The sequence below is a fragment of the Aptenodytes patagonicus genome, chromosome 6 (genome assembly GCF_965638725.1).
Source record: "Aptenodytes patagonicus chromosome 6, bAptPat1.pri.cur, whole genome shotgun sequence".
Lineage (NCBI taxonomy): Eukaryota > Metazoa > Chordata > Aves > Sphenisciformes > Spheniscidae > Aptenodytes > Aptenodytes patagonicus.
This window is the reverse complement of record NC_134954.1, coordinates 56,493,265-56,517,442: the sequence shown is the minus strand read 5'-3', so window position 1 is coordinate 56,517,442 and position 24,178 is coordinate 56,493,265. Positions and strand designations below refer to the sequence as shown.

The following is a 24,178-nucleotide window of genomic DNA, read 5'->3' as shown; positions in this document are numbered from 1 at the left end:
ATTTTCCACTACTAATGGAGTATATCGCACTTATGTTTTTCAAAGCTGACTTCCTGCTTTTGCTGAGAAACAAGAATTTATGCTAATGAAGAATACTTGTCTGTTCAGTCTTGTTTCCCCCTCTGGCTTCATCTTACGTGAATTCTTTTTCAAATAAAGATAATTCAAAGTTCACACAGCTCTTTTCTGAGAATCATTATGGAGAAAATGTGACAAAACAAAATGTTGAGTTTGTTTTATCATTCCAAACAAACCACTTCCAAGATCTCAGTGACACTAAAATATTAGAATAAAATGAAATGGAGTGCAAAGAGGCACCAGGGATATACACATGAAAGGTCAACAGAAAAGAAGCTTGAAAAAATTTATTTAAGGCTATCATTTAATATCCTTAAAGCTTAGCCTTTTTATAACAAAGGTTTTAAGAGGGATATTCACTTCTCAGGCATTTGTAACTGCCAGCCCCTTACAAATAACACATACAAGTGGTGATTGAATCCTTTGTGTGTAGAAGTCAACTTTTTAGAAAAATAATTTTATCATTAAATATAAATGGAGTTACTTCAGTCCTAATAAATGGAAAATATGAAGATATGGAACTTTCATAGTCTTAAAGCTGTTAAGATAACTATCCCTTAGGCAATAGGTGTTCCGTATATAAACCTTTGGCAACACTAAACTATAGTACAATTATTTCCTGGCATGCAAGGTGACATAGCTTTGTTACACCCAATGTAAATGACAGAATACAGATTTCAGAATCTCTTAATAACTGGCAGTTGATGCAATGAAGATCTTCATTTATCCCATTTTTATTCTGCATTTTTACTGGTATTCTCCCAAAAGGTCCCTGGAAAAAAAAAAAGCAGCAGCAATTAGGACATATTATAAATCTCCCAAGGTTTATGAAATATGTGTGGAACATATTTTTTCTGTTTAAGAGTTAGCAGATGTTAGTTCCACAGACCCCTCAATGCTTCTCTCTAGTAACAGATTGAAAACAATTATTCGTAAAGGAAAAGCTTTTTAATAGTTTCTAATAGATTATTTTCCTAAATTGTTTGTTTCAATGTTGAACTACAAACAAACACAAAAATGTTAAAATGTTAATAAAAACTGTATTTTAACTATAGCTTCTAAATTGTTTGAGGCAATACTGGTTGTTTCAGATATCCAAATCAACTAGTCATTTTGGGTGCTTCAGTAGTCAAAAGACTAAAAGTAATTAATTTTCACAGAGTGGACATCGAACATTTTAAAAAATCTGGCCACTCACATGTGCCTTGAGTTGGCATTTTATTATTTTTGAAATGCTTTGTTAATGTTAACAAATAATTCTTAAATATTAACCTGTTCACAGACCTCAGATAGAAAAAGTTGCTTTTCCAACAGCATTGGCCTATATTCAGGCAAACTAAAGCAGGGTTCTTAAATAGTTAGCTATCAGGAACTCAGATTACAGTACCCTATTCCCTAATGACAAGCCACAATTTAAGGCAGTGTTTTATATCACAGTCTTTAAAGAATAATCAATTTGGTGCAATTTTACCAATAAATATTTCTGATTTTATAATGCCCATGCAAAGGAGAGTTTTATTTTTCAATAATTTAATATCACCTCACTTCTGGTAACATTCAGTGGAAAAACTCCCCTCAAGTTAAATAGGAAACTATTAAATAGCTTTACCACTGATGCAGAATACAAATTGTATTTGGAATGAGTTCTGCTTAGTGTCTTATCCTTGTTCAGCACTGTCTGTAACAAAGTTTGTAACAGTTACAGATATGTCAATAGTTAAGAGAAAAAGTAGCAGAATTTTCCCTAAGTGTGACAAAATACATTTAAAACCCCAGTATATTAAGAATAACACAGTCAAAATTCAGGCACCTTTGGGTAACTTTTGTGTTAATCAGCCATTTTAGGAACTCTTTGGCAGCCATGTCATCAAGGACTTTGTTGATATCACTCGTGAAAGTGCCATCTGCATGTCTTCGGCCCATTTCTTCGGCCACAAGAGCTTTTTCTGGGAAACTTCAAAGGGAAGAAATTATCAAACAATTTGCAGATCAAAATAAACAAGCCATTTAAAGGGGCCTCATTACAGGATTCTAATACACTTCACATTTCCTGTGATTTTAAGGAGTTAAGGGTTGAGCCTGATGTTATGGCTCAGTACAGCACGATGTATATCAGAACAGCTTTTGAGGCATTATTTTAACAACAGAATAAGGCAGGGAATAAAGCAGTCTCCCTTTACCAGATTAGGACTGTTCCTTCAGGTGAGTCAAAATTCCTCTCTAGCATTTTTTGGAAAAGCCATACGTACAAAAACATATCTGAGTCTGCAATGTCTGTGCCAAGTAGACTAGGCACCAATGAAACTGACAGTAGATTTACTAAGAATCGTTATTTAAGAAATACCACTACTAAAAGATTATAGTCAAATTTTCAAACATTTTTTTCTGTTTTAATTGGACTTAAGTCCTAGTTATATACTTACAATTACATTGCGTAAGTATTTAGATATTAAGAGCAGCAGCTTTTTTGGGGGGTTAAAATAACTCAATTACGACACCTGTATAAAATCTATGTACTTGTTTGCTGTACAATAGCATTTTTTATTTGGAATCAGATCCTGATTCTTGCTCTATCCTTTTTTGACTGTTGGAATACCATTATGCCAAGGGCCTGGTTTAGAAAACTTTCCTCTCTTGTTTCACCCCATCAAATACAGGAAGATTTTAATGAATTCCATTAAGGTGGGCTGATACTGAAGCACACTGTGCTCTGGGATCAATGACAGGCAGACTGGTTCTTTTCATGCAATAATTTCAGGGAAGGCTATATACGAGTTTGACTGCAAATACTACTAAATATTGGGAAGCAGAAGGGTAGTCTACATTTAATTGTTCATCTAGGTTTCTAAGCTCAGTTCATCACAGCTAGACTGTAATATCTCTCTCTTACAGATACTGAAATACCCTATTTCTGCCCATGAGATAAAACATGACAGAAAAACAACTGCAAATCTGAACATCACTATGAAATGGCAACTGCCTTTCCCTTCTCTATAGAGCTGACCTCAATTATTTAACTCTGCTTTTTCAGGAAATAGTCATTATTTACAAAATTTACTTTTACCTATTTAGTCTTCCTTGACTACAACACACAATCTTGTCTTACAGATTATATTTTATTGTTATTGTTATTATTTTTATATAGTGTGAGAGACTTACATAGTACTTTACAGCTGGTAGAATATATAATCAGAGGATGAACTGAAATCCCTGCCCCAAAGAGCTTACAGTCTAAAGGCAAAAATAAGTACAGAACAGTTAAAAGGTGGGTAGTGGCATGTGCATGGTGTGGCTCCTAACCATGCAGAGTTGGAAATATGATGAGACAGAAGGTGCCTGCAGGAGACTGAAGATAAGGCCATTCTAAGTGTAAGACTGTCACGAAAAAAGATGTAAAGTCATGAGTGAGTAAACGAAGTGAATAGGCTTGAGAAATCTGCAATGAGTATGTGGAGAACAAGGTATTAATGAAGGAAATCAGAGACATAGGTAGGTCAAAACTGTGGAGCACTGCGTCCAGGAAACCGTGAACCATAGCAAAAGAAGTAGAGGTGTCTTAAAAAGGAAAATAAGTCATAGCTGTAGGAAATGATAGTTATTTTGGCAGCAGCAACTTGGGGAGACTTTGTAGAGCATGGGAAGAGGAAAAGAAGTCATCAGTTACTGCTGGGAATGATCACCAGCACATGGAGTACAGTTGATGACATTGGTAAAAATTTAATCTTGGAAATATTGCAGAGGACAAGATTGACTGTGAAAGGAAAAAAAAAGAGAAAGGAATTTAAGATGACACTGACTTGAATCATCTCAATGATAGTTAAGGAGACTGTAAGCAATGTTATGTGAAGGGGGAAAGGTGGTAGTTAGAGAAAGGTCTGGTTTAGTTTTAGATATGTGACCTTAAATATAAATTGACCTTTTAGAGTGTAACAGCGTACTGAACAGGTTTGTTTTAATCTGTATTTGAACTTAATAATTTAAAGTGGTAGTCTAACACCCACAGAATATCTTCTATTACAAAAGAAAAACATGAAGTACAGCAAGAATGATCAAAAACACATCAAGGTTTCATCAGACTTGATTTCTAACCCCAAAAGCAAGGCAAAATTTAATAATAGGAATGGATGGATTCTTACTCTCTTCTTCCTCGTCCATTCACTAACCAAGCAATGAACTCTTTGGCAGCTTGACCTTCCAAATAAGAGGTGATATCACTGGTGTAGGTGCCTTCAGCATGTCTTTCGAATTCAGCATGACGCTTGGAGATCGCATTGCTGAAAGAAGAGCAATACTCTAGAAGCAGACTGCATAAAGACTTAATTTTTTTTTTAACCTTTATTGATTTCTATTTCCCACCCACCAGACTAGCATTTCTTATTAGGGAGAGGGTTTTTTTGCTCCTCAAATTACTCTTGATTTTTTTTTTTCTTGATATCTTTCAGTTCTGAAGGCATTGTCTGTGCTATGCAATACAGTTTTGTGCAGAGATGCCTGAACTAGTTCTGAACAAATCAAATCAGGCACTGAAATCAAATATAGCTGCATTGGAATGGTTCGCTAGATTAATTAGCTGTGATCAACAAACTGTATTGTATTCTACAGACATACTTTTTGTTACCCCTTGTGTTAACCTAAACATTTCCATTAAGCCACTCCTCCTGCCTTCATCTTCATTATTTCTTAGCCAAACTGTTCAGACTTAGTTCCTTTTGAATTTACATTTTGAATTGTTTTGTGAACACTCTTTTAATCGTTGTTCTCACCAAGTGATAATCTTGGAACAATTTCCAGCCTAATCACCTGCAGCTTAACAGAGAAAGACAATTGCCTTCTCCCTCCCTACACCTCATTGTGCTTCTTTCGCTGATATAGTACAAAATTATGTCAGACTGGCCGTTAGGAAGGCAAGCTGCACTGAGAAGTAGACATATTATGGAATATTTTCCACAAATAAGTTCCTTAACATTTCTATTTCAGAATTTGCTGATTTCCACCCAATTTTCAGGGCCTCTAGCTCTTTCTATTATTTTTTATCTTCTTGGGATTTCACCATTCCTCCTAATTTAGTACCATCTGCACTTTTCATCAGCGTGCTAACTAGGGTTGTTTGGAACATTTTTAATGAAACATTCATTTTGTTGAGATATGCTGTTTCATTGAAGCTGAAACATTATTACAGATTTGTTACTGATATTGACAGTGTTTTGAATGGAAGGATCTTTGTGATCCAGGCTATCCTCTTTGGAATTTCTGACAAAAGGAGGAATGAGTATAGGTATTTCAATCTGTTTTGCAAAAACACTTACTGGATTTTTGTTTTATTTGTTTCAGATTTCCAACCCCCCAACCCTCTCCCAGAAACATTGTCAAGAAACAAAATTCTGGCCTCCAGCAGGTCTTGTGTTCTCCTTTCCTGTAATGAGTGGTTTATGTAACATGGGACCGAGTGCTTAGGGCTGAGCATTGTATCGTGTTTTATCAGCTCCCTGCAAATTGGTACCTGGCCATTTTCCTTTCATTAGTCTTCTTACTGATTTTCTTTTCCTCAACATAATGTTTTGTTTTGGTTTTTTTATTCAGCCTTTTTCTATACCAAGTTTTTCGTTTTATCTTATTCTCTACTCTCCTTTATTACTTGGAATGTCCTTTCCTGAAATCTATTCTCATCCTATTGCATTCCTTGAAGCCACTGCACATAGCTATAGAACACAGGTACAGGAATAAATAACATAGAGACATCTCCTCTTTCCTTGTAAAAAACAGGTGTGAGATAATTTCTTTTTATAGGTATTTCTTGGATTGTGGTAACATTGTAAAGAATACTAGTTGTTTTCTTTCTTGTTTAACAGAAAATGAGCTCAAACTGTTTTTGAGTAATAAGTTATGGCAACTAGAATACCTTGAGAGCTGGTCCGGGAATTTGTCATTTTCTTTGTCCTCCTGTCCTTGTTGGCTGTAGTGGAATTCCACCATCATTAGATCATTATTACCAGTACATTGCAGAGCATGCATAAGCTGATAAGATTTTATTGGTTATAATTTAAATATTATGATAAACAACCATGACAGATGAATATTATAAATAATTTCAGGCTTATGAATTTAAATTAATACAATGTCCAGAAATCATTACTTTATACTTTAAAGACTTCCACAGGGATTTAAAAGCATTAATATCATAGATTTTTGGATTCTGTGGACAGATCTTCTCTGGAACACAGGGCATAGGCTTACATGCTTTTACATTATTATTGCTCTCAGCTTGGTAGCTTGTGTTTAATCAAAGTATATTTTCAAAAAACATGCCAACTCATGCCTTAACAGTATACTTACGATACTGGTAAAGTATCCAGTGGTCAACAAAACTTAAACCTTAGCTCCCTTTTCACAAATGAAACTTCAGGATTAGAGTATCCATAGATAGGAAAGTTTTATTAAGGCCCAATGGCCCAGACCTTTATGTGATATTTACATATCTTATTCCTATCGAACTTAATTCATTCACTAAAACAATCTGTCCCAAAGAGGCTGAGATAGTCTTTTTAGGTGGCATATCAGGTAACATACTGATACTACACTTGATTTATCCAAATCCTTTTGACTGATTTTGCATATATTCCCTGTTTCTAATAACATATTACAATTATATACAAGTTTTCCTTAAGTACTTTACTTATTTGAGGATTATACATGGTCTGTGATGAGAAGCTGAAATCCAGAAACTGAATTCAGCTAGATTTTTGGCTGTTTCTGTATATGGAGATCTATAGCAATGTGACCAAAATGCTTACCCGTTTCTTTTAGTGCTCATTAACCACTGCACAAAGTCCTGAGCTCGTCTAGTGTCCAAGTACTTGCTGTAATCACTGGTGAATGTTCCTTGTGAGTGGCGTTTCACTTCATTCAGCTGTCTAGATTCATCTAATGGTTCAGACTGGGAAGCTTTGAATGATCTGTGAAAAGTTTAGAACTTGTTAATTGGCAACGGTTATAGTACATTCTACAGGTGCATTGACTTTTCTTTTAAAAATACTATTTTGTACTCTTACAAAGTAAAAGCAAGTGGCATATTGATCACTAGCTGGCTAGTAAAATGAATCAACATAGCAGATTGGGTACTGCACAATTACAAGGTCTTCTTGGCTAACTAAGGCAGCTATTGCTTGTAATACCAAAAACTTCTGTGCTATCCTGTGCAATATTAAAAACTTTTGCCAATTCCAATGGTAGATTAAGTACTGTGTCATAGTATACAAAAAACTATCTTTAAGTCATAGCATGTTTTGCTTCAAACCGTAAGAAAACAAAGTTCAGGCCAAGTGTTTCTAGAAGTTTGATCTAAAGAATTTACCTTGATTTCTCCTCTGTATCCTGAAGAGGATTTTGCCAGCTGCCTTGAACTATCATTAAAAGGAGCCCAGCAACAAAATAAACACTTTTCATTTTCATTGCCTGTCAAAACAGAAATAAGGCAAAAAAGAAAAATGTAATCATGTTTACATACATCTGAATCAATTACATCAAAAAGAGACATCCTTAATGCTGATCTAAACTTGATGATATTGACACCCTGTGAGGACGGGGTCCGTGTCCAATGGATGGAGACTGTAGTGCCTTGGGTAGGCATCCAAAAGACGTAGTCTCTGTTCTAGTCTTCCTCTAGGCTCTGGTCTCTATTCTAGAATGCAAGGTGGGCTGAGACCAACTGCATCCTCACTTTCTTTTGTAATACGAGGATGAAGGTCTGTATCTCCTTTGCTCTGTGTTCTGCTGATGGCAAGCATTAGACCTGTTTCTGTAATATTGTTTTATTGCAAAACTAGGGTATTGGTGTGACTTTTATTTTTTTTGCAGCTCATTCACTAGAGAAAAAACAAAGCAAATCTCTGTCAAGAATACTGTCACATTAGCTGCTCCCCATTCTTTCTTTCTGGCCCTCCACCCTCCTTTTAAAAGTTTTTTTTTAAAGTAATGGGTATTTCAGCAGTAGGCCTCTGGACTTAATAATGACTTATTAATAGGTGTGGCTCCTTAGGAAAAAACAACCACCAAACCACACACTGGCTTGTGTTCAATTCATGATGTGATATGTCAAGTTCTGCTTGTTGCACTATTGACATAATACTTTATTTCAGCTTAAGGGCTTCCATCATGGGGCTATGTGGGATATACAAGATATGGGGTATATACTTCATATTAATGGTAATAAACCAAAGCAGAAAATATTGTCTCCCAGATGTAATTCTCACTGTTACAGGTCATTCTATTGGCTTCAACTATGTAACAGAAATGGCTACATTATTATATGTGTCTTCATCACTCACACTGTAATAACCTGACCAGTCTCGCTGACTTTAATGTGAGATTATTCAATATAAACTAGAGTATTACAGTCTGTACCAATGCTTTGGTGATCCACAGCCAAGCTGTGATTCCCTTACTTGAATTAGTGACTGGTTTACTCATGCAAGTAGTACAGTTATAACTTTTAGTGAATAGTCACGAATGGGAATAAAGCATTCTCTAATCCCCTAATTATGTGTGCTACAATTTTCATTGTTCAATGTAGTAGTATTGGTCTGTTGACACACGATCCCCTATAGGACAAACTGTTGAACAAATGCTATTCATTTTAGGCTCACAAAACCCTGTGCAAAAGCGACTATGAGCAGCTAACGGCTAATAGACTCAAAAGTGCTTTGCATAAACAGGAAACGAGAGGAAATCTAGTTACAAAATCAACTAGTATATATTGTTCATTTTTAATTATTTTGGATCACTTAAATTTATGGAATGAATGTATAGAAAAGGAAATGAATTTAAAATTTGGTTAGGTACTTTTGACCGTGACAAAGAAATTGAATATGCCATTCATTCAATAGCTAAATGCTCATTCATTGAATGGTGAATAGTAAATGCTCATTCATTCTGACTTCAAAATCAGTATGGATCACAATATGAACCCGCTGTAAAGCAACAGAAATTGCAATGAGTTCACATCAGCAAAATGTCACTGGAAATAATTTCAGCATGTACTTGGACTGATACTTGTGTATTTGAAAGAGCCCTTCTGCCATCCGTGACACTTTCCTATGGAAGTTTATCTTACAGTCTGAAAAACAAAGGGAGGTAGGAAAGATGAGTGCATTGAAGTAAAGTGGTAGGTGGCAAAGTAAAACCCAGGCAAAAAACACCCTCCCCACTAAATGTAATCTGCACTGAACTCCTCCGGCTCCGCTGGAGGAGTTATTTATTGAAATTCAATGATTTATAAAATAAGGCAGTCTGAGTGAAAACATATCTATTCTCTATTGTAATGCCCTGTCACAATAGGCTGAATTTAAATATACTATGGCCTGGAGGAAGCCATAAGAAATTTATGAAGGAATGATATGTAGAGAAGGTGCAGATTACTCTGTCTTGAGATTTAGAGTTGGCTCTGCACCGAGCAGTGCAAATTGGGGGGGCTATATGAACATCTCTGAAAAAGTAAACTCCTGCATCAAAAACCTTACTGCTGTAGGACTTCTACTCTGTCCCAGAAGTCTGCCCAGCTTCAGAGTAGATTTTTTTTATGAATCTGTTTCTTCCATCTATTAAAAAATAACTTACAGTTGGAGACACAAAGCTTGACTGTTGGCAGGCATTTTACCTATGGTTAGGAAGAATGTATTGCTTCTGGTACTTCGTGAGGCCTAATTTTTAAGAGAATCTTAATGAATAATATAAATATTTTACTAGAATACCTCAGTGTCAGTATCAAAATATTTAAGGCAATCAAAATCTTAATCAAATCTTAATCAAAACCAGGAAAATAAATTGATGAACTTAAGATTTTCTGGTGGATTGTACTATTAAGGAATGGGAGTCGATTTCCCTCTCTCCACCAGAAGCCACTGCCAGTGTTGCTCATTTTTTCATCAGTGTGTATGGAGACTCTTTTCTGCCTTCTGTAATGTCCTGATATATGAGATTTGATGCCTGCACTTGCACCTGCTATAGTACCAGCAAATACCGTAGCAGCCATGTAGTCAGTCCTATTATAACTCTAACTATAATATTGAACTCTCTTTTCACTGTTTCATTTGGAGCTGTAATTTGGTGGTGCAACACTGACATCCAATGTTTATCCCAAAGAATGCATAATTTCACATTTCATAGGCTTCCAACAACGGAACAAGCTCTGCCTATTCTTTGGGAGACAACTTTGCTGTGGTCACAAAAATGGTTTGATTGTAACGTAGTGACCCCCATGCTAGCTGATATAGCTGTAAATAAGGTGACTTAAACACCAGATAAAGTCTGGCTATTGCACCATACATAACCTCGAATACTGTGTTCAGTTTTGGGCCCCTCACTACAAGAAGGACATTGAGGTGCTGGAGCATGTGCAGAGAAGGGCAACGAGGCTGGTGAGGGGTCTGGAGAACAAGTCTTATGAGGAGCGGCTGAGGGAACTGGGGTTGTTTAGCCTGCAGAAAAGGAGGCTGAGGGGAGACCTCATCGCTCTCTACAACTACCTGAAAGGAGGTTGTAGCGAGGTGGGTGTCGGTCTCTTCTCCCAAGTAACTAGTGACAGGATGAGAGGAAATGTCCTCAAGTTGTGCCAGGGGAGGTTTAGATTGGATGTAAGGAAAAATTTCTTTACTGAAAGAGTGGTGAAACATTGGAACAGGCTGCCCAGGGAAGTGGTGGAGTCCCCATCCCTGGAGGTATTTAAAAGACGAGTAGATGAGGCACTTAGGGACGTGGTTTAGTGGGCATGGTGGTGTTGGGTTGACGGTTGGACTCGATGATCTTAGAGGTCTTTTCCAACCTCAATGATTCTATGATTCTATGATTCTATAAGTAAATTTGCCTTGCTTAATGGTATACTCGCAGTGTGGTATACTTTTACTTAAGCTGAAAAACTAAAGAAAGATAGTCTACAGCTGCCTGTAGGTTTGTTAAACCATGATACAGATTAGACCTAAACCTAAGTCACTGAAGTGGAATAAAAGAAATAGTCTAGTCATTAATCCAGCCTCCTTATAGCAATATCAGACACCAAAAGCTATTCTTTTTAATAAAACGTATAACAAAACATATTCAAAGCCCACTGCAGTCAGTAAACAGATTTACAGTGATTTCAATATATCTTGGATCTAACTCATGCCTCAGTCCTATAGAGCTTTCAGGTGTGAACAGTCCCACTGGCTACTTTATGCCTTAAGAATATGTTTAAAGTTAAATGCATGTTTAGCTTCTTTCTAAATTTTTCAGAATCAAAATCTGGGGAGATTGCTAAAAAGAAAGATGTATAAATGCAGTGTTTTGAAATTAATACAATTTTCAAGTAAGAGAATCCTAATTAATAAAATAAGCATTTTCAAAAGCTATTAAACTTCTGCCAAATATGTTCTTTTAAAAATTTAGAATCAATTTTGTTTGTTCAACGTTTAGTACTTGCTATTGGTAACCCAAACCAGCAACAGCAGTTTTTGACAAGTTAAAGAAGCTACAGTTTTTAAAGAAGAAATTGTTATTTTATTCTTGGGAACATAAACAAGTTTTGTAGAGCAAAAGAGGTGATCATCAAAATAATATTTGTTTAGTTTATTCCTGCTAATCAATTCATTTCTCGACCACAAGAAAGGCTTTATTTGCTCTAAGTTATTCAGGTCACCAGTAGATACTGCTAAAAACCGTGCAATCTTACTGTCAAGGTGCAGGAAAACTAAGGCTAATCTTACACAGAAAATTTTTGTTCCTATGCATATTAGACTAATGGAAATGTTTTAATTTCTTTCTCACTGGAGATGAAAAACTTAACGCATCTCAGTTTGAACCACCAGAAAGTATGTAACAAATATGTCTCTTGATCAGAAACTTATTTGAATATTATTTCCTTGATCAACCTGGTTTTGCTAGTTTTTCCAATATATTTTACTGCAGATGTCTTTTGTATACTATGTGCAATTTTAACCAGCTTAATTTAATTGAGTTTTCAAAAAAGAATCTTTCAAAAGTCCGATTTGTATCTATTTCCAGTTTAAAAATACAAATTATGGAGCTACAGCAGTAAAAAAGGGAATATTTTCATATGAAAATGTATGCATGAATAAAATAGATTTCTGTTGACATGAAACTGTTTGCAAATAGCAATTATTTCTAATTATAAATAAATTACTTTTTCCAGGAGATGTACTTTACATCTAATTTACCTACCATGTTATAGTGCCTTGTGGAAAGTTCTGTAAAATATAACGGTTCTAGTCTAAGGAAATCCATAGTAGGATGGAAGACTAAATTAAATTTTATACAATAATCACAGTAACTATTGAAAGGCTTTAATTTTTACTTTTGAGCTATAAGATTTCCTTCTCAGATCTTACAGTGATATGAAAAGAATAGTTGCTTGAGACAAACTAGTCTAAAAGTAGGGCAGCGGAGTGGTAATCTGTAGGGCGATGGAGTGGCAATCTGTCTTGGACAGTTTTAAATCAGTGTCTATATAAACTCACTTAATGTGTTTGCATTCTACTAATTTAATCCCTGTTGATTCATATTTAGGCAGTATCTATAAGGGGTGAATATTTTTAAACTCATGTTCATTAAATATCTCTAGAGGAGATACTAAAGGAGAAAAAAATATAAAAATCAGTAATTATGTATCTCACATTTGAATTCTTACTACAATGCATGTCTTTCATGTTCTCATGGTTAATCTTCCTTCTTTCAATTGCTTCTGCAGCCCAAACAGTTGATTTCCCTTTTTCAGATCATTCTCTGTTCAACTAATTCAATAGATTAAAAGATTTTAATGATGATGTCATTAACTCCAAACATCAGTGATTATAATCACAGAAGAAAACACCGATTTGCTGAAAGATCCTATTGCAAACTTTGGGCAATACAATTCAGATAATGCACTCAGCTTTCTCAAACAAATTGTACGTAGTTCATATAAATCTTACCTTTTTATACTTTGAAGTGATATGTAGCAGTTGCAGAAAGAGCTGCTACTCTCTCTTCTGGAACTATGGCAAGCCTTGAGGATCCTGAGATCTGCCTAGCTGCCTCTTTTGCACAGACTTATATATATACTGTTCAGCTCTAGTAAGCATTATGAGGGTGCATCATTGCTGACAGTTTCTTTATTCAACTTAAAAAAAAAAAAGTCATCGTATTTGCTATTCATTTCATTTGATAATTTTACAAGCAATTTCACACATTCATTCTGCTTACTTTATGACATCAATGCTAACATGGATTTGCAAAAGGAGTGAGGTAGCAATGTCCGAAGAAGTAAATATCAAACAGAAGGGCATTAGGATGACAAACAGTGGGCTAAAGGTGCCTGGGATTAAGGCAGCAATTTCTCCAAATTCTGATTTGCCACATTTAACATTTAGTATTGAGCAAAATCCCGGTCCTGTTGACATCAATAGCATCAACTTCACCTGTCAATTTTAAATCAAGGTTTATAAATTTAACACTCTGTTAACAATAACCAACACAACTCCCCCAAAGCCCTTGAATGATTCTTCAGGTAATCTTGTGCCAATATAATGAACGTGAAGAGATGTGAAGTACTGCAGTGATGGCTACCCACTATGCAAAGCCTAGCGCAGGTCAAATTTAACAAAAAGATTTGATTATCCTTAGATGTACAATGCCAACTTTGTAAATTCTACCGTACGAAAATTCATACTCACTTGAGAACTGTATGCCAAACATTCATTATAAATTAAGTTTCACACTGTAGCCTACAGATTTATGCAAGATAAGCCTTTTGCACACGTCTCCATTCCCTACAAGGAACCCCCCCCCCCCAAAACAAAACAGATTTGAGCTTTGTAGCTGTGTAGCTACATTGTCAAGGTCCTAAACCGTTCAGTAATAGGGGCAATTTCATAGCTGTGGTGGGGCAGCATTGCCAGAGAAGACTATGTTCAGCCATCCGGTGAGCACAGGTAGGAGAGATTGACACAAAGATTGTCAATGGCCCGGCAGCTGAAAAAACCTGCCGGTCAGGAATATGGGTCTTTTATTCTGTCTATGAAGCAACAAGTGAGATATCCCCCTTCAAGAAATTCCTGGAGAAGTTTTTTTTTTTTTTTTACAGACATTTCATATATCGTGATAATCCTTTGTAAAATGCAAAAGGGTACCAAAAGTGAAATATGATTATCACATATGTAAGGTGCCAGGCAGTCTAGGAGACACATTAAATGAAGGACTCCACCTTGAGTTTCAGTTCTCAGTAGAGGGAAGGGTCTCGAATCACAGTGGACATCCCACTGAACATTAATGACAGCCTGTGCTCCAGTCTGGGGTGGTCCGTGGTCTAATTTGTGGCACAAAGCATACATATTGCACTAAAATATCTTATTTCCCCTAACACTGCTCTATGAAGCCAGCGAAGAATCTTCTTCAGTGAGGTGATTTTCCACTGGCTGACCACAGCCAGATTGGCATTGCCCATATGATACAACTGAGGCAGTGTATAAATTTAATAACCCTAGTGTTTGCCTAGAGTGGCAAACAAAATTTAATGGACCCTTCCTAGAGCTCTATCCTAAATACCTTGCTGTGGTACCACAGTATGGGTCTAGGGAAACATTAAGTCTCACTACACAGTCCACATAATCAATTTTAAAGAATTTTTTTTGGCGTTAGTATAATTTTTCCCTGCTCTTGGATCCATCTACTGAGATTCATGGTCCATTTTTGTCATCTCTAGCTACAATGCAAGTGTCTACTAATGCTGCTGCTGGAAACTTAAGAGCACAGCTTCTGTTCCTCTCATCATTGCCTTCTGTTTACACCTTTAGTCATTTCTGAGAGCTTTATTTTCCCTTTTTGTTACTCTCCTTCTTAATTACTAGTTCTTTCCCCCTCTTTTCCACATGTTTTCTTCCCCATGTCCTTTTTCTTCCTGCTCCTAACTGTATTTTTCACATCCATTCAAAGTCATGGATTCCCAGTCATTGATTGGCATAGGATAGACAAACTCCCATACATATTTATCAAACTTGGTTTTTCAGATTTTTTTTTGTTTGAAACGACCATAATCACCATCTATGTACCAAGCTTCCCTAGGCAAACAACTGTGTGACTTCTAAGACACAGTGCCAAAGGAGCCAAAATAAGCCTGGGAACAACCTTATACCCAAACCCTACTTCTTTTCGTGAGATGCCGATTTCACTGAGATACTTTGTCGTCTTTATCTCAGAATTATTTTTTTAATCTACTTTCTATTTAAACTTTATGAGCGTTATATAAGGGATGCAAAAACACAGTTTAACTGCAAGTCCAGCACTAAGAAGGGACTGTCTCTCCACCGAGTTGGTCAGCTTTGCGGCTCCTGCGGGAGAAGGCGGGCTGCCCAGCCCTGCAGTACCCCGACAGGACAGCAGATGGGGATCAAAGGGCCGTTTAGGCCATTTTTGCACCAGGATCACACACGCGTTTGTTGAAATGGATTGCTACAGACAATCATCTCATTGCATGTTGAGTTAAAGATACATAGCTTTCTAAACAGGTAATACAGAGTGTAAGACAATATCATCTCCTCCAGGAAACAAGCAGTTCTTTTCTTTTTGTTTAGCTCTGTTTATTTTCTTGTGTCAGATAAAGTTCCTTGTTTACAGTAGGATGATTTCAGAAAAAAATATATGAGACAGAGCAGCTCAGTGCACCTGGTTGGGCAGGTTGTTACACAGGCTATGTCATCTAGCAGGTCATCTAGCATCTAGAAGGTGACTGATTATTTGTTTTTCAAGTGATACACAGACAATAAAAAGTACAGGAAAGAAGTGAACTGCCATCAAGAACCATGCAACCTTCAGTTGCCATAACTGAATCTGTAGTAATACATATTTCAAGAGCACAGCAAACGAGTTACCAAACAGAAGCAGAAAATTGTAATGAGTGTATGAAACATGCATATGTACCCAGGTTTCTTCCTCTCACATTGTAAAATACCATAGTTAGATGGCACCTTTTGGCAAAAGTCAAGGGCAACCTTACTCTCCTCTATATTGTAGTTTACATATGAGACACCACTTCAACTGAGTCTGACTAAGAGACAGAACCTGAAAGTGACCTGCCTTCAGGAAAGTTTCATCTTAATGCTTTTCATGATTCACTTGGATTCATTAAAAGATCTGTATCTTGGGCTCACTGCATGTGGAGTTGATCAAAGTATCCTGCACCATCACCTCAGCACCAGGTAATGGCTGCTATTAAGGACAGTGTACTGCACTCACTGGACAAAAAAACTGCGGGGAAAGTTACAGAAGAGGTAAAATGAGAAGCAGAATTCTTACCAGCTGCACACTGAACCTGATGCTCTAGCAGTGACAATTCCAGTTGGCATGGCTTTTCAGAAAAATAGGACCTATGTATTTGTTATAACTGGCTAGCATACTCTGAATATCATAATTTTCTAGAATGTTTCTCTTAACTCTTTGTTGGTACAAGAAAAAAAAAATTAAATTGTCAAGATTTGAACATTTTAATGAATTAGGAAGTTGCTGACTTTCAAAAGTAAAAAAGTAAAAAAATTCCAAAAAAATGCTTTCAAAAATGTGAACCCCCCACATTTTTCTGTGTATTTCTTCATTACATATTTATTGTTATTATATTATTATTATCCATTACATATCTAAAGAACATGGGAGGGAGGAGTCATGGGGTATGACTACAGGCCCAAACCCTTTTCTTTCTTACATTGCACAGAGAGCATTCTCTCCCTAACCTTGTCAACCATGAGTTCAGAGGCTGGGCTGCACAGCCCCTTTTATCTTCCTATTGTTGCTACATGATAATCAGCCAAAAGAGCCTTGTATTCCCCTTCTGGCAACATCTATAGGAAGAACATATGTGTAAACACATACATACATAAAACATATGCATCATGTTACGTACATACATACACGTGTACATATACATAACACACACAAATGTGTGCATATGTATGTATACAACTCCATGGCTACACTTTGGAGAGCAAGAATGGCTTTCTGAAATGGAGGATTAGTTTGGGGTCTCTAAGCCTTTCCACAGCATGCAACTCCATGCTCACTGCCATGGGTGCCGATGGGTTTGTACCTCAGGAAAGAGAGCTATTGTAACTGTGCTGTAGCCCACACTGTCTGCTCACATAAATTGGAATCACTCCATTTGAAGTCAATGGAGCTGCATCAATTTGCGCAAGCAGAAGAGCTGGCCAAGTATGTACTAGTTACTTTACATTCTGAGAAGACAATGTTCATAATTGAAAATAATACCAAATGCTCTTAGCAAATACTATGAATTATTCAGATTAAATATAGAGCCTTCAAATGACACTATAAAATGTTCTAAACAGCTGTGCCTTGTAATTGGAACTGACTGGCAAACTGGGAAGTATTGAATGTAGTCTGAATTTGACTTGATATCTGAGTAAAATGAGTATAACACTAACCATATTCTGGAGCCGGGCTGGGGTTATACTTGATTTTCTGTTAATGCTGTTTTCTCTTCAGGCCTTTTCTTCTTTGCAGCTGCAGCAATCCTAAGTGAGGCAAAGCATGTAGCGCCACGTTTGAGGTATGAGGATTGCATGTTCATTGATATGTACAACTCACACAGCATGAATGAGGTAGACGATGAAAATAGGTGTTGGGGAATGAATGGTTTGGTGTGGAACCAGTGGTTTTCTACTATTTATGTACACTTCAGTTCCTAGAATAAAGCAGTTTTTGCTTTGCAGCTCTAGCTTTATTTTGTAAAAGCTAAACAGGATTCATAATGGAAACTGACTTTTAAAACAACTGTATCTGTGGCTATTTATCAAGGGCCTGTCTACTTAATTCAGAACGACTATGTTCCATCTTCAGAGGCTTGTATACCTTGTTTATATGACGGATATTTGAAGACTAAGTTTCATTGTCTGACGTGGTATTTTTGGGTATCTGAAGTGTGAGATTCTTAATCAGAAGAGAAAAAAGAAGAGCACAAAGTGTTCAGCATTTTCTGAAAACCGGATGCTCTAAAACATTTGAAAGTGGGAAGCAAGACTTCGAGGACATTCATTCATCAGCTTAGAAAATCTTGCCATAAAAGCTATCATTTCTAAGTTTCATAATAAGTTGTGTCCCAGTGTTGACTCTTACATACCATATTCTACGTCTGCAGTATAGATATATATACTTTTTATTGATACATAAGGCTAACCCTTAAACATATTTTTGTTAGCTTCAGTTTGATTCTTCAGGACAAGCCCATTCACCTTGAACTGTGTTGAAGCTCTGTTACAGAAGAGCCTATACCGTAGGCTAGATTAAAAAGGAATGGGGCAAATAACTGTCCAGTGAATGTTTGTGGTGATGCTTATAACATGGATTGTGATTGTAGACAGCAATGCAGAATGGAAAAAGTTCTCTTTCTAGAGAAGAAAAGGCTCAGGAGGATCTTATCACTGTATGTAAATATCTCAAGGGACGGTGTAAAGAAGATGGAGCCAGGATCTTATAACTGTATATAAATATCTGAAGGGATGGTGAAGAGAAGATGGAGCCAGGCTCTTTTCAGTGGTGCCCAGTGACAGAACAAGAGGCAACAGGCACAAACTGAAACACAGAAGGTTCTGTCTGAACATACGGAAACACTTTTTTACCACGGGGGTGACCGAGCACTGGCAGAGGTGGCCCAGAGAGGTTGTGGAGTCTCCATCCTTTTAGATATTCAAAAGCCACCTGGGCATAGTCCTGGGCTACCGGCTGTAGGTGGCCCTGCTTGAACTGGGAGGTGGGACAAGATGACCTCTAAAGTTCCCCTCCAACCCCAACTATTCTGTGATACTGCGCAGGTAGGTTTGAAGCGCTCTGCACCATTTCTAATGAATGACTGCAACGTTACCTGTTATTAGCACAGGCCAGCAATTTGATGTTGTATATGTTTTTGAGAGGGTTTTTTTTTTTGACACTCACAGCATCCTAGGACATTTTCCCCGAGGTCATCAAAATATATGGTTGCTCAATCATAAAGCTTTCAGGTTAGACATTATTGCAGCAACTCAGGTAAATGTCACACTCTGCTGAAGACATATTCCCATTCTTTGGCAAGAACACCATGTAAGGCAAATAAATGAACATTAAAAACAATGAAGCACAACTGACAGCAGCATGATGCACTTATATTTTTCATGTTTTTTCCCCACAACTGCTTCCTACAAGCCAAGGTAAACGGTGGGCAGTTTGGAAGATGTGTAGTCTGATTGCCTTAGGAAACAGACAGACATAAGGGCAGATTAATAATGAAACAACTAATGGATCCCTTGGGAAAGAGGTACCTTCTGTGATTTTATTCAACACATTTTCCTGAAATGTCCCTTATTCCAAATACTTCCAGAAGCTTCTGACTACAGACCTATGGGCAGGGTGTGAACAACACATTGCATCACTTTATTACTTATAGTATCCACAAAGGGCCAATTTATCTGGCCACATTTCCAGAGCTTATAGGATTTTCAAAAGTATAAATAAAAATAAACGTGCAAAAATTTAAAGAGAACTTAATATATTGATATTTATGTGAGATTGATACCGTGCCTTTTTGGAAATTGCTCTAGGTTCCCACTGACATATTCAGGTATCCAAAACCTTTAAGCATCTGGGATCAAGAGCTTGATTTTTCTCTCTTTCACCAGAATTTTGCAATGGTTTCTGTGGTGTTGTATCAATATAAGAAATTGAGAGTTAAATCTCAGTAATTTCAACTGAATTGTATTCCTTATTTATAAAATAATCACATTACTGAGACTACTGTTGTGTGCAGCAAATGCACATAGGACCATATAATCAACATCTAATTAGCCCCACTTCATGTTATATTTGCTTAATGTTAACTTTCTTAGAGCTATAATTTTTTCCTTTAACCATTATGGCAGTTGAATTTTAATTACATTACCAACAAAAAGCTCATTAACGTCACTTAATTGGCAGCATTTCCAAAAAAACCTGAACTAATTGAGTATTTTCTGAAGAGTTCCCATCAAAGTATAATTTAACAATTACAAACAGCTTGGCAACGACATTTACATAAAGATGTGTCTGAGGAATGTTCTCATGTGTGGAAAATCAGATTTGATATTGCCATTAACAAAACGAAGGAAGCTGTTACATAGCAAATCACTTCCACATTTTAATGATTTTGGCTAAACCCCATGTTTTTGTCAAGAGGGTCAAATGAAACCCTTTGCTTTTCCACAAAGCAGCAGCAATTGATCTCTGACTGAGTTAGGAAGCAGCTTGCTTTTTGGGAAGGCTCCTCCACAATCTTTTTCAGGTTATTTTGTACTCTCACCGGCTAATAGCAGAGATGAGATACCGTGTTAGACAGAACACGGTTCTTATGCAGTAGGCTAACTCAGAATTTTTTAAACATGTGACCAGAAAATCATTTCATCTACAGTGGATCTCTTGCCAATTATCTTGTTCATATTCTTATATTATGACAGAACTGATTTTATTACTAATCAAAAGAATACAAGTATTCCAATCATTATTAGCCTCTAGCATTTTTAAAAGACTCCCTAAAATAGTTTCACTGGAAACAAAGCAAAGAAAGCCTGCGTAATCCTTTGATCCTTCCCCTCCAGTCTGGGATGAATGACTGAGATTAATTTGAATGCTGAGGTGATGATTAGAGATTAAAAATAGGCTAATATGGCTCACATATTCTGAATACAGGGAGAAGAAACACTGAGATAAAATAGCTATGATGAAGTTCTGCTTTCATATTTAAACCTGAACACTGAGAGTTTTGCAGAATCAAGGTTTCATGTAAGAGTTGAATAAAATTTGAACACAGCATTCAATATTCTCAATAATTATCCAAACTTCAGCTTTAAATATTGTGTGTTCCTATCCCTGCTTGGATTCCTTCCAAGAAATTGGAAATCAATTTTGAGAAACTGGTTCTTGTTAGGATGCTAATTAGGTACTTGCACTGCTTTCTTTGTCCTTTCCCATTTTATGGTTGTAGTTAACAAATGCAAGCATATTCATCTGGCAGCGTGCCTTTGCAATGGACCACCTATCTTTGGATTGCAGAATGTAAGTTTAAGAAAAATGGCAATAAATGCACATGGCGTTTTACATTCTGGTTTTATTTTTTCTATCAAACAGGTGTTAAATGTGCCAAAACATGTATTAGCATAACATTTGCTAATATACAATATCAAAGGTGGATGTAAACATCAAGTTTAAAACTTCAAAGTTCCTGTTATCAATTCACCTGAAAACTATATAACCTGGGCACTGTTATCATTGCGTTCTCCCAGAGATGTATCAGATGCCTTAGCATGCTCTGAACAGCCTACTTATTCTGACAAAGAAAAACATTGTTTGAGGAAGTGGGTCATATGTGTGTAGAGATGTTTGCTGGAAAGGCCTGGAATTCCATGGTTCTGGTCAGTATACCACTGAAAAAGAAGAAAAAAAAAAAGGCATAAAACCCCTATGTTATGTTTTCAATTCTGCAATAGTTAAACAACACAAGAACTTAATTTTATTACCGTATAGAAGAAAGTGGATGCCTCAAGAAAACAGAGGGACTTGCTAATCTTTTTTCTTTTCATCAGTCTCCAGTATATTCATATTCTTGCTGAAAAAAAAGTTTCTAAACCTTCTGTAATCTAGGAATAAGCATTACTGCCTCAGTACTGACAAGTCAGTTGTATCAAGTCAGGCAAAAGAGCTTTGAGATGCCCTTAGGGACGAAATGCCCTTGACCTGCTCTATGGCCTTGGCAATAGGGGTCACAGTCTTGCTTAGCAATACTGGGCTCTAAGCAACAGGCTTTCAGCTAAATGTTGTGGAATTCTATTCAAAACATCCTGCGTTACAGCAGGGCCATGAACATTATGAATGGTGTACTGCAAATAAAATACACATATGAATTATGCTAACTCTTAGAAATAACTGACGTTCCCCCATAGCTGAACCAGAACGATTACAACTGCATACAGTATTCTATTCCAGATACTTGAGAAATAACCTGGGTTTGCTAAATGTCAGTGAAGGAGGCAGAAAATGTGGAATACACAAAAGGGCCTACAAACCCCAAGTACAGGGGGATCTGTGTGATCCCTTTTTGGGGAGTTCATGGCCCTGGGAAAGTGGACTCAGGCAGAAGGCCAGTACATTTGATAGCAGGCAAACACTTTGGTCATTAGCCCTGAGAAAAAAGGTGCAGAAGCAGAGCTTAGCATGTAATTCAGAACTACTTTTCCCCTGTTCGTTCCTCATTTATATCCTCTGACCTCTTGCCTATGTGTTTCTCTCTTTGCCTGCACATGTCACCCCAAGCAAGTTTTGTGGAGAACTTGTTTTTTTTCTGATCCTGGATATACTACTTGGATACCTTATACCCTTTTTGTTTGTTTTGCCTCGTGCAACAGGTGATGGCATGTCCAGTTCAAGATAGAATCCATCAGAACCAGTGATGGTTTTGGCTCCAGAAGCCAGCTCCTTCATCTTCCTCTCTTTTACTAGCTATCAGTAACTTTCATAAGGAGGCTGGATTCTCATTCTTCTTCCTGGCTCATTTTAAAAGCCTCTAAGCTGTTCTTGACAAGAGAGGAATCCTGCTAGCATCCAAAGGGCAAGAAGGAAAAAAAAAAAAAGAGCAGGCAAATCCTTTGAGGAAGAAATTGTTTATGAAGAGTAACAAATGCACTAGCAATTGCCAGATTTTGAAGCATGTTCAGTTGAACTGGATTCTTAAAAACATTGCCAAATGTCAGATAAGCTTATTGATAAAGCTATAAACCACTGCTGAAAATGAAAAATAGTCTGTTGTTTACCATTGCCTGGAAATCCACCTGTGCATTAACCAGAGCTTTTGCGATTTGTGCTGAGTTCTGAAAATGTACATTATCTGAAAAAGGAGAAGAAGAGATTGGCTGTTGAAACATGTAAATACCACAAAGCATAACGTTATAGTGCATTAAGTTGTGTCCACTAATTATCAAGTGATACAGTTGACATTACTAAGAATGAGTAAGCATCTTATAATATGTCATATGGAAATGTACCAAAGATCTAAGTACTGACCCTAATCAAAGGCATAGAAAGATGCTTAATGTTTTTCAAACAAAGTGATTCTGGCTCTGTATTTGTACTGCCATTTGCAAACCTCACCATCTGCTGTTCCATGGATGAGAAGATACTTTACGTTTTGGAAATTCTTTGCTCTTGCCATCACAGTTGAATTCTGTTGAGAGGAAAAATGAACAGTTCAGCAGCTTCAATTTAAACCACTCAGTCACAGAGCTGAAAGGCTTTCATTACCTAGTAGAACAACAGTCAAACAATGGGCTGGCATAATAATGACAGCAGTGACTTCATATCAATCTGAGATTATAATAGAAGCCATATATTTAGTGCCTTTTCTAAGGGCCAGTTCACGAAAAGCACAGAACTTGCCATGTGTCATTCCCTGAACACTATAATTCCTGGCTACCCAGACAGCTCTACCAGGGCAATTTGGTATTGAGCATTTCTGTTCTTTGAGTTGGGATGGAGAATAGGTACTGAGAACATGATCCAAAATCTTTAATAGGAGTCTTTCCACTAACTTCTTTCAGCATTAATTCAGGCCTCTCTGTATCCAGAGCTGGTATGTGTGCTGCTAGAGGAAGCTATAGACTTCCTATCAATGTGAAGAAAAGAAGAAAGGCAACCTGTTTCATGTAGGGGAAGCTGTTCTGACCATTTAGTATGCTTATGATGTTATTATCAGACAGCTAAATTTGTATGAAGCAGTTTGCATACCACAGCTAACAGTACCAACCAAAACCTTACAAACATCAACATTTTAACCTCTTTCACATGAGTTCTTTCCTAGGCTAATGGTTTGCACTGGCAGAACTGTCTGACTTGTCCAAGTGACAAAATAAGGATCCTTCAATTTAGCATATTTAGGATTGATAAATTCAAAACCACAAGTAACTATGGAGATAGGAATTTCACAGCAGTAGCTTAGCTGCTACAGGACTGCCACTATGAGAGCTGGCAGGTCATTTTCTTTCTTCACAGTTCTACTTGTCCATGGAAGTGTGATTCA

General features: G+C 36.9%; 2 protein-coding genes across 2 annotated transcripts in view; both read right to left on the bottom strand.

Annotated features, from left to right (window-relative positions):
- Nucleotides 1–825: 825 nt before the first annotated feature.
- On the bottom strand, nucleotides 826–12,770 carry GCG (glucagon). Its single transcript, XM_076340769.1, has 7 exons — nucleotides 12,738–12,770; nucleotides 7,430–7,530; nucleotides 6,870–7,031; nucleotides 5,978–6,031; nucleotides 4,215–4,352; nucleotides 1,889–2,032; nucleotides 826–850 (listed from the first exon to the last, which is right to left on the bottom strand). Exons 1-7 carry the CDS (start codon nucleotides 12,768–12,770, stop codon nucleotides 826–828), a joined length of 657 nt encoding a protein of 218 aa, XP_076196884.1.
- Nucleotides 12,771–21,199: 8,429 nt separating this feature from the next.
- Nucleotides 21,200–24,178, bottom strand: part of FAP (fibroblast activation protein alpha) — a 41,011-nt gene continuing 38,032 nt past the window's right edge. The window contains exons 24-26 of the mRNA XM_076340767.1: nucleotides 23,254–23,326; nucleotides 22,917–22,990; nucleotides 21,200–21,533 (exon numbers count right to left, since the gene is read on the bottom strand). Coding sequence (XP_076196882.1) covers nucleotides 21,432–21,533; nucleotides 22,917–22,990; nucleotides 23,254–23,326 — 249 coding nt within the window. The 3' untranslated portion in view covers nucleotides 21,200–21,431. The remainder of the gene's footprint in view (nucleotides 21,534–22,916; nucleotides 22,991–23,253; nucleotides 23,327–24,178) is intronic.

Bases quoted from the DNA above. Each gene is read 5' to 3' on its own strand.
- GCG (XM_076340769.1), bottom strand. From the start codon at position 12,770: ATGAAAGACATGCATTGTAGTAAGAATTCAAAT. The intron at 7,531-12,737 runs GTGAGATACATA...CTGTTTTGACAG, and splicing joins ATTGTAGTAAGAATTCAAAT to GCAATGAAAATGAAAAGTGT. The intron at 6,032-6,869 runs GTAAGCATTTTG...ATTCCACTACAG, and splicing joins ATGAGCACTAAAAGAAACGG to CCAACAAGGACAGGAGGACA.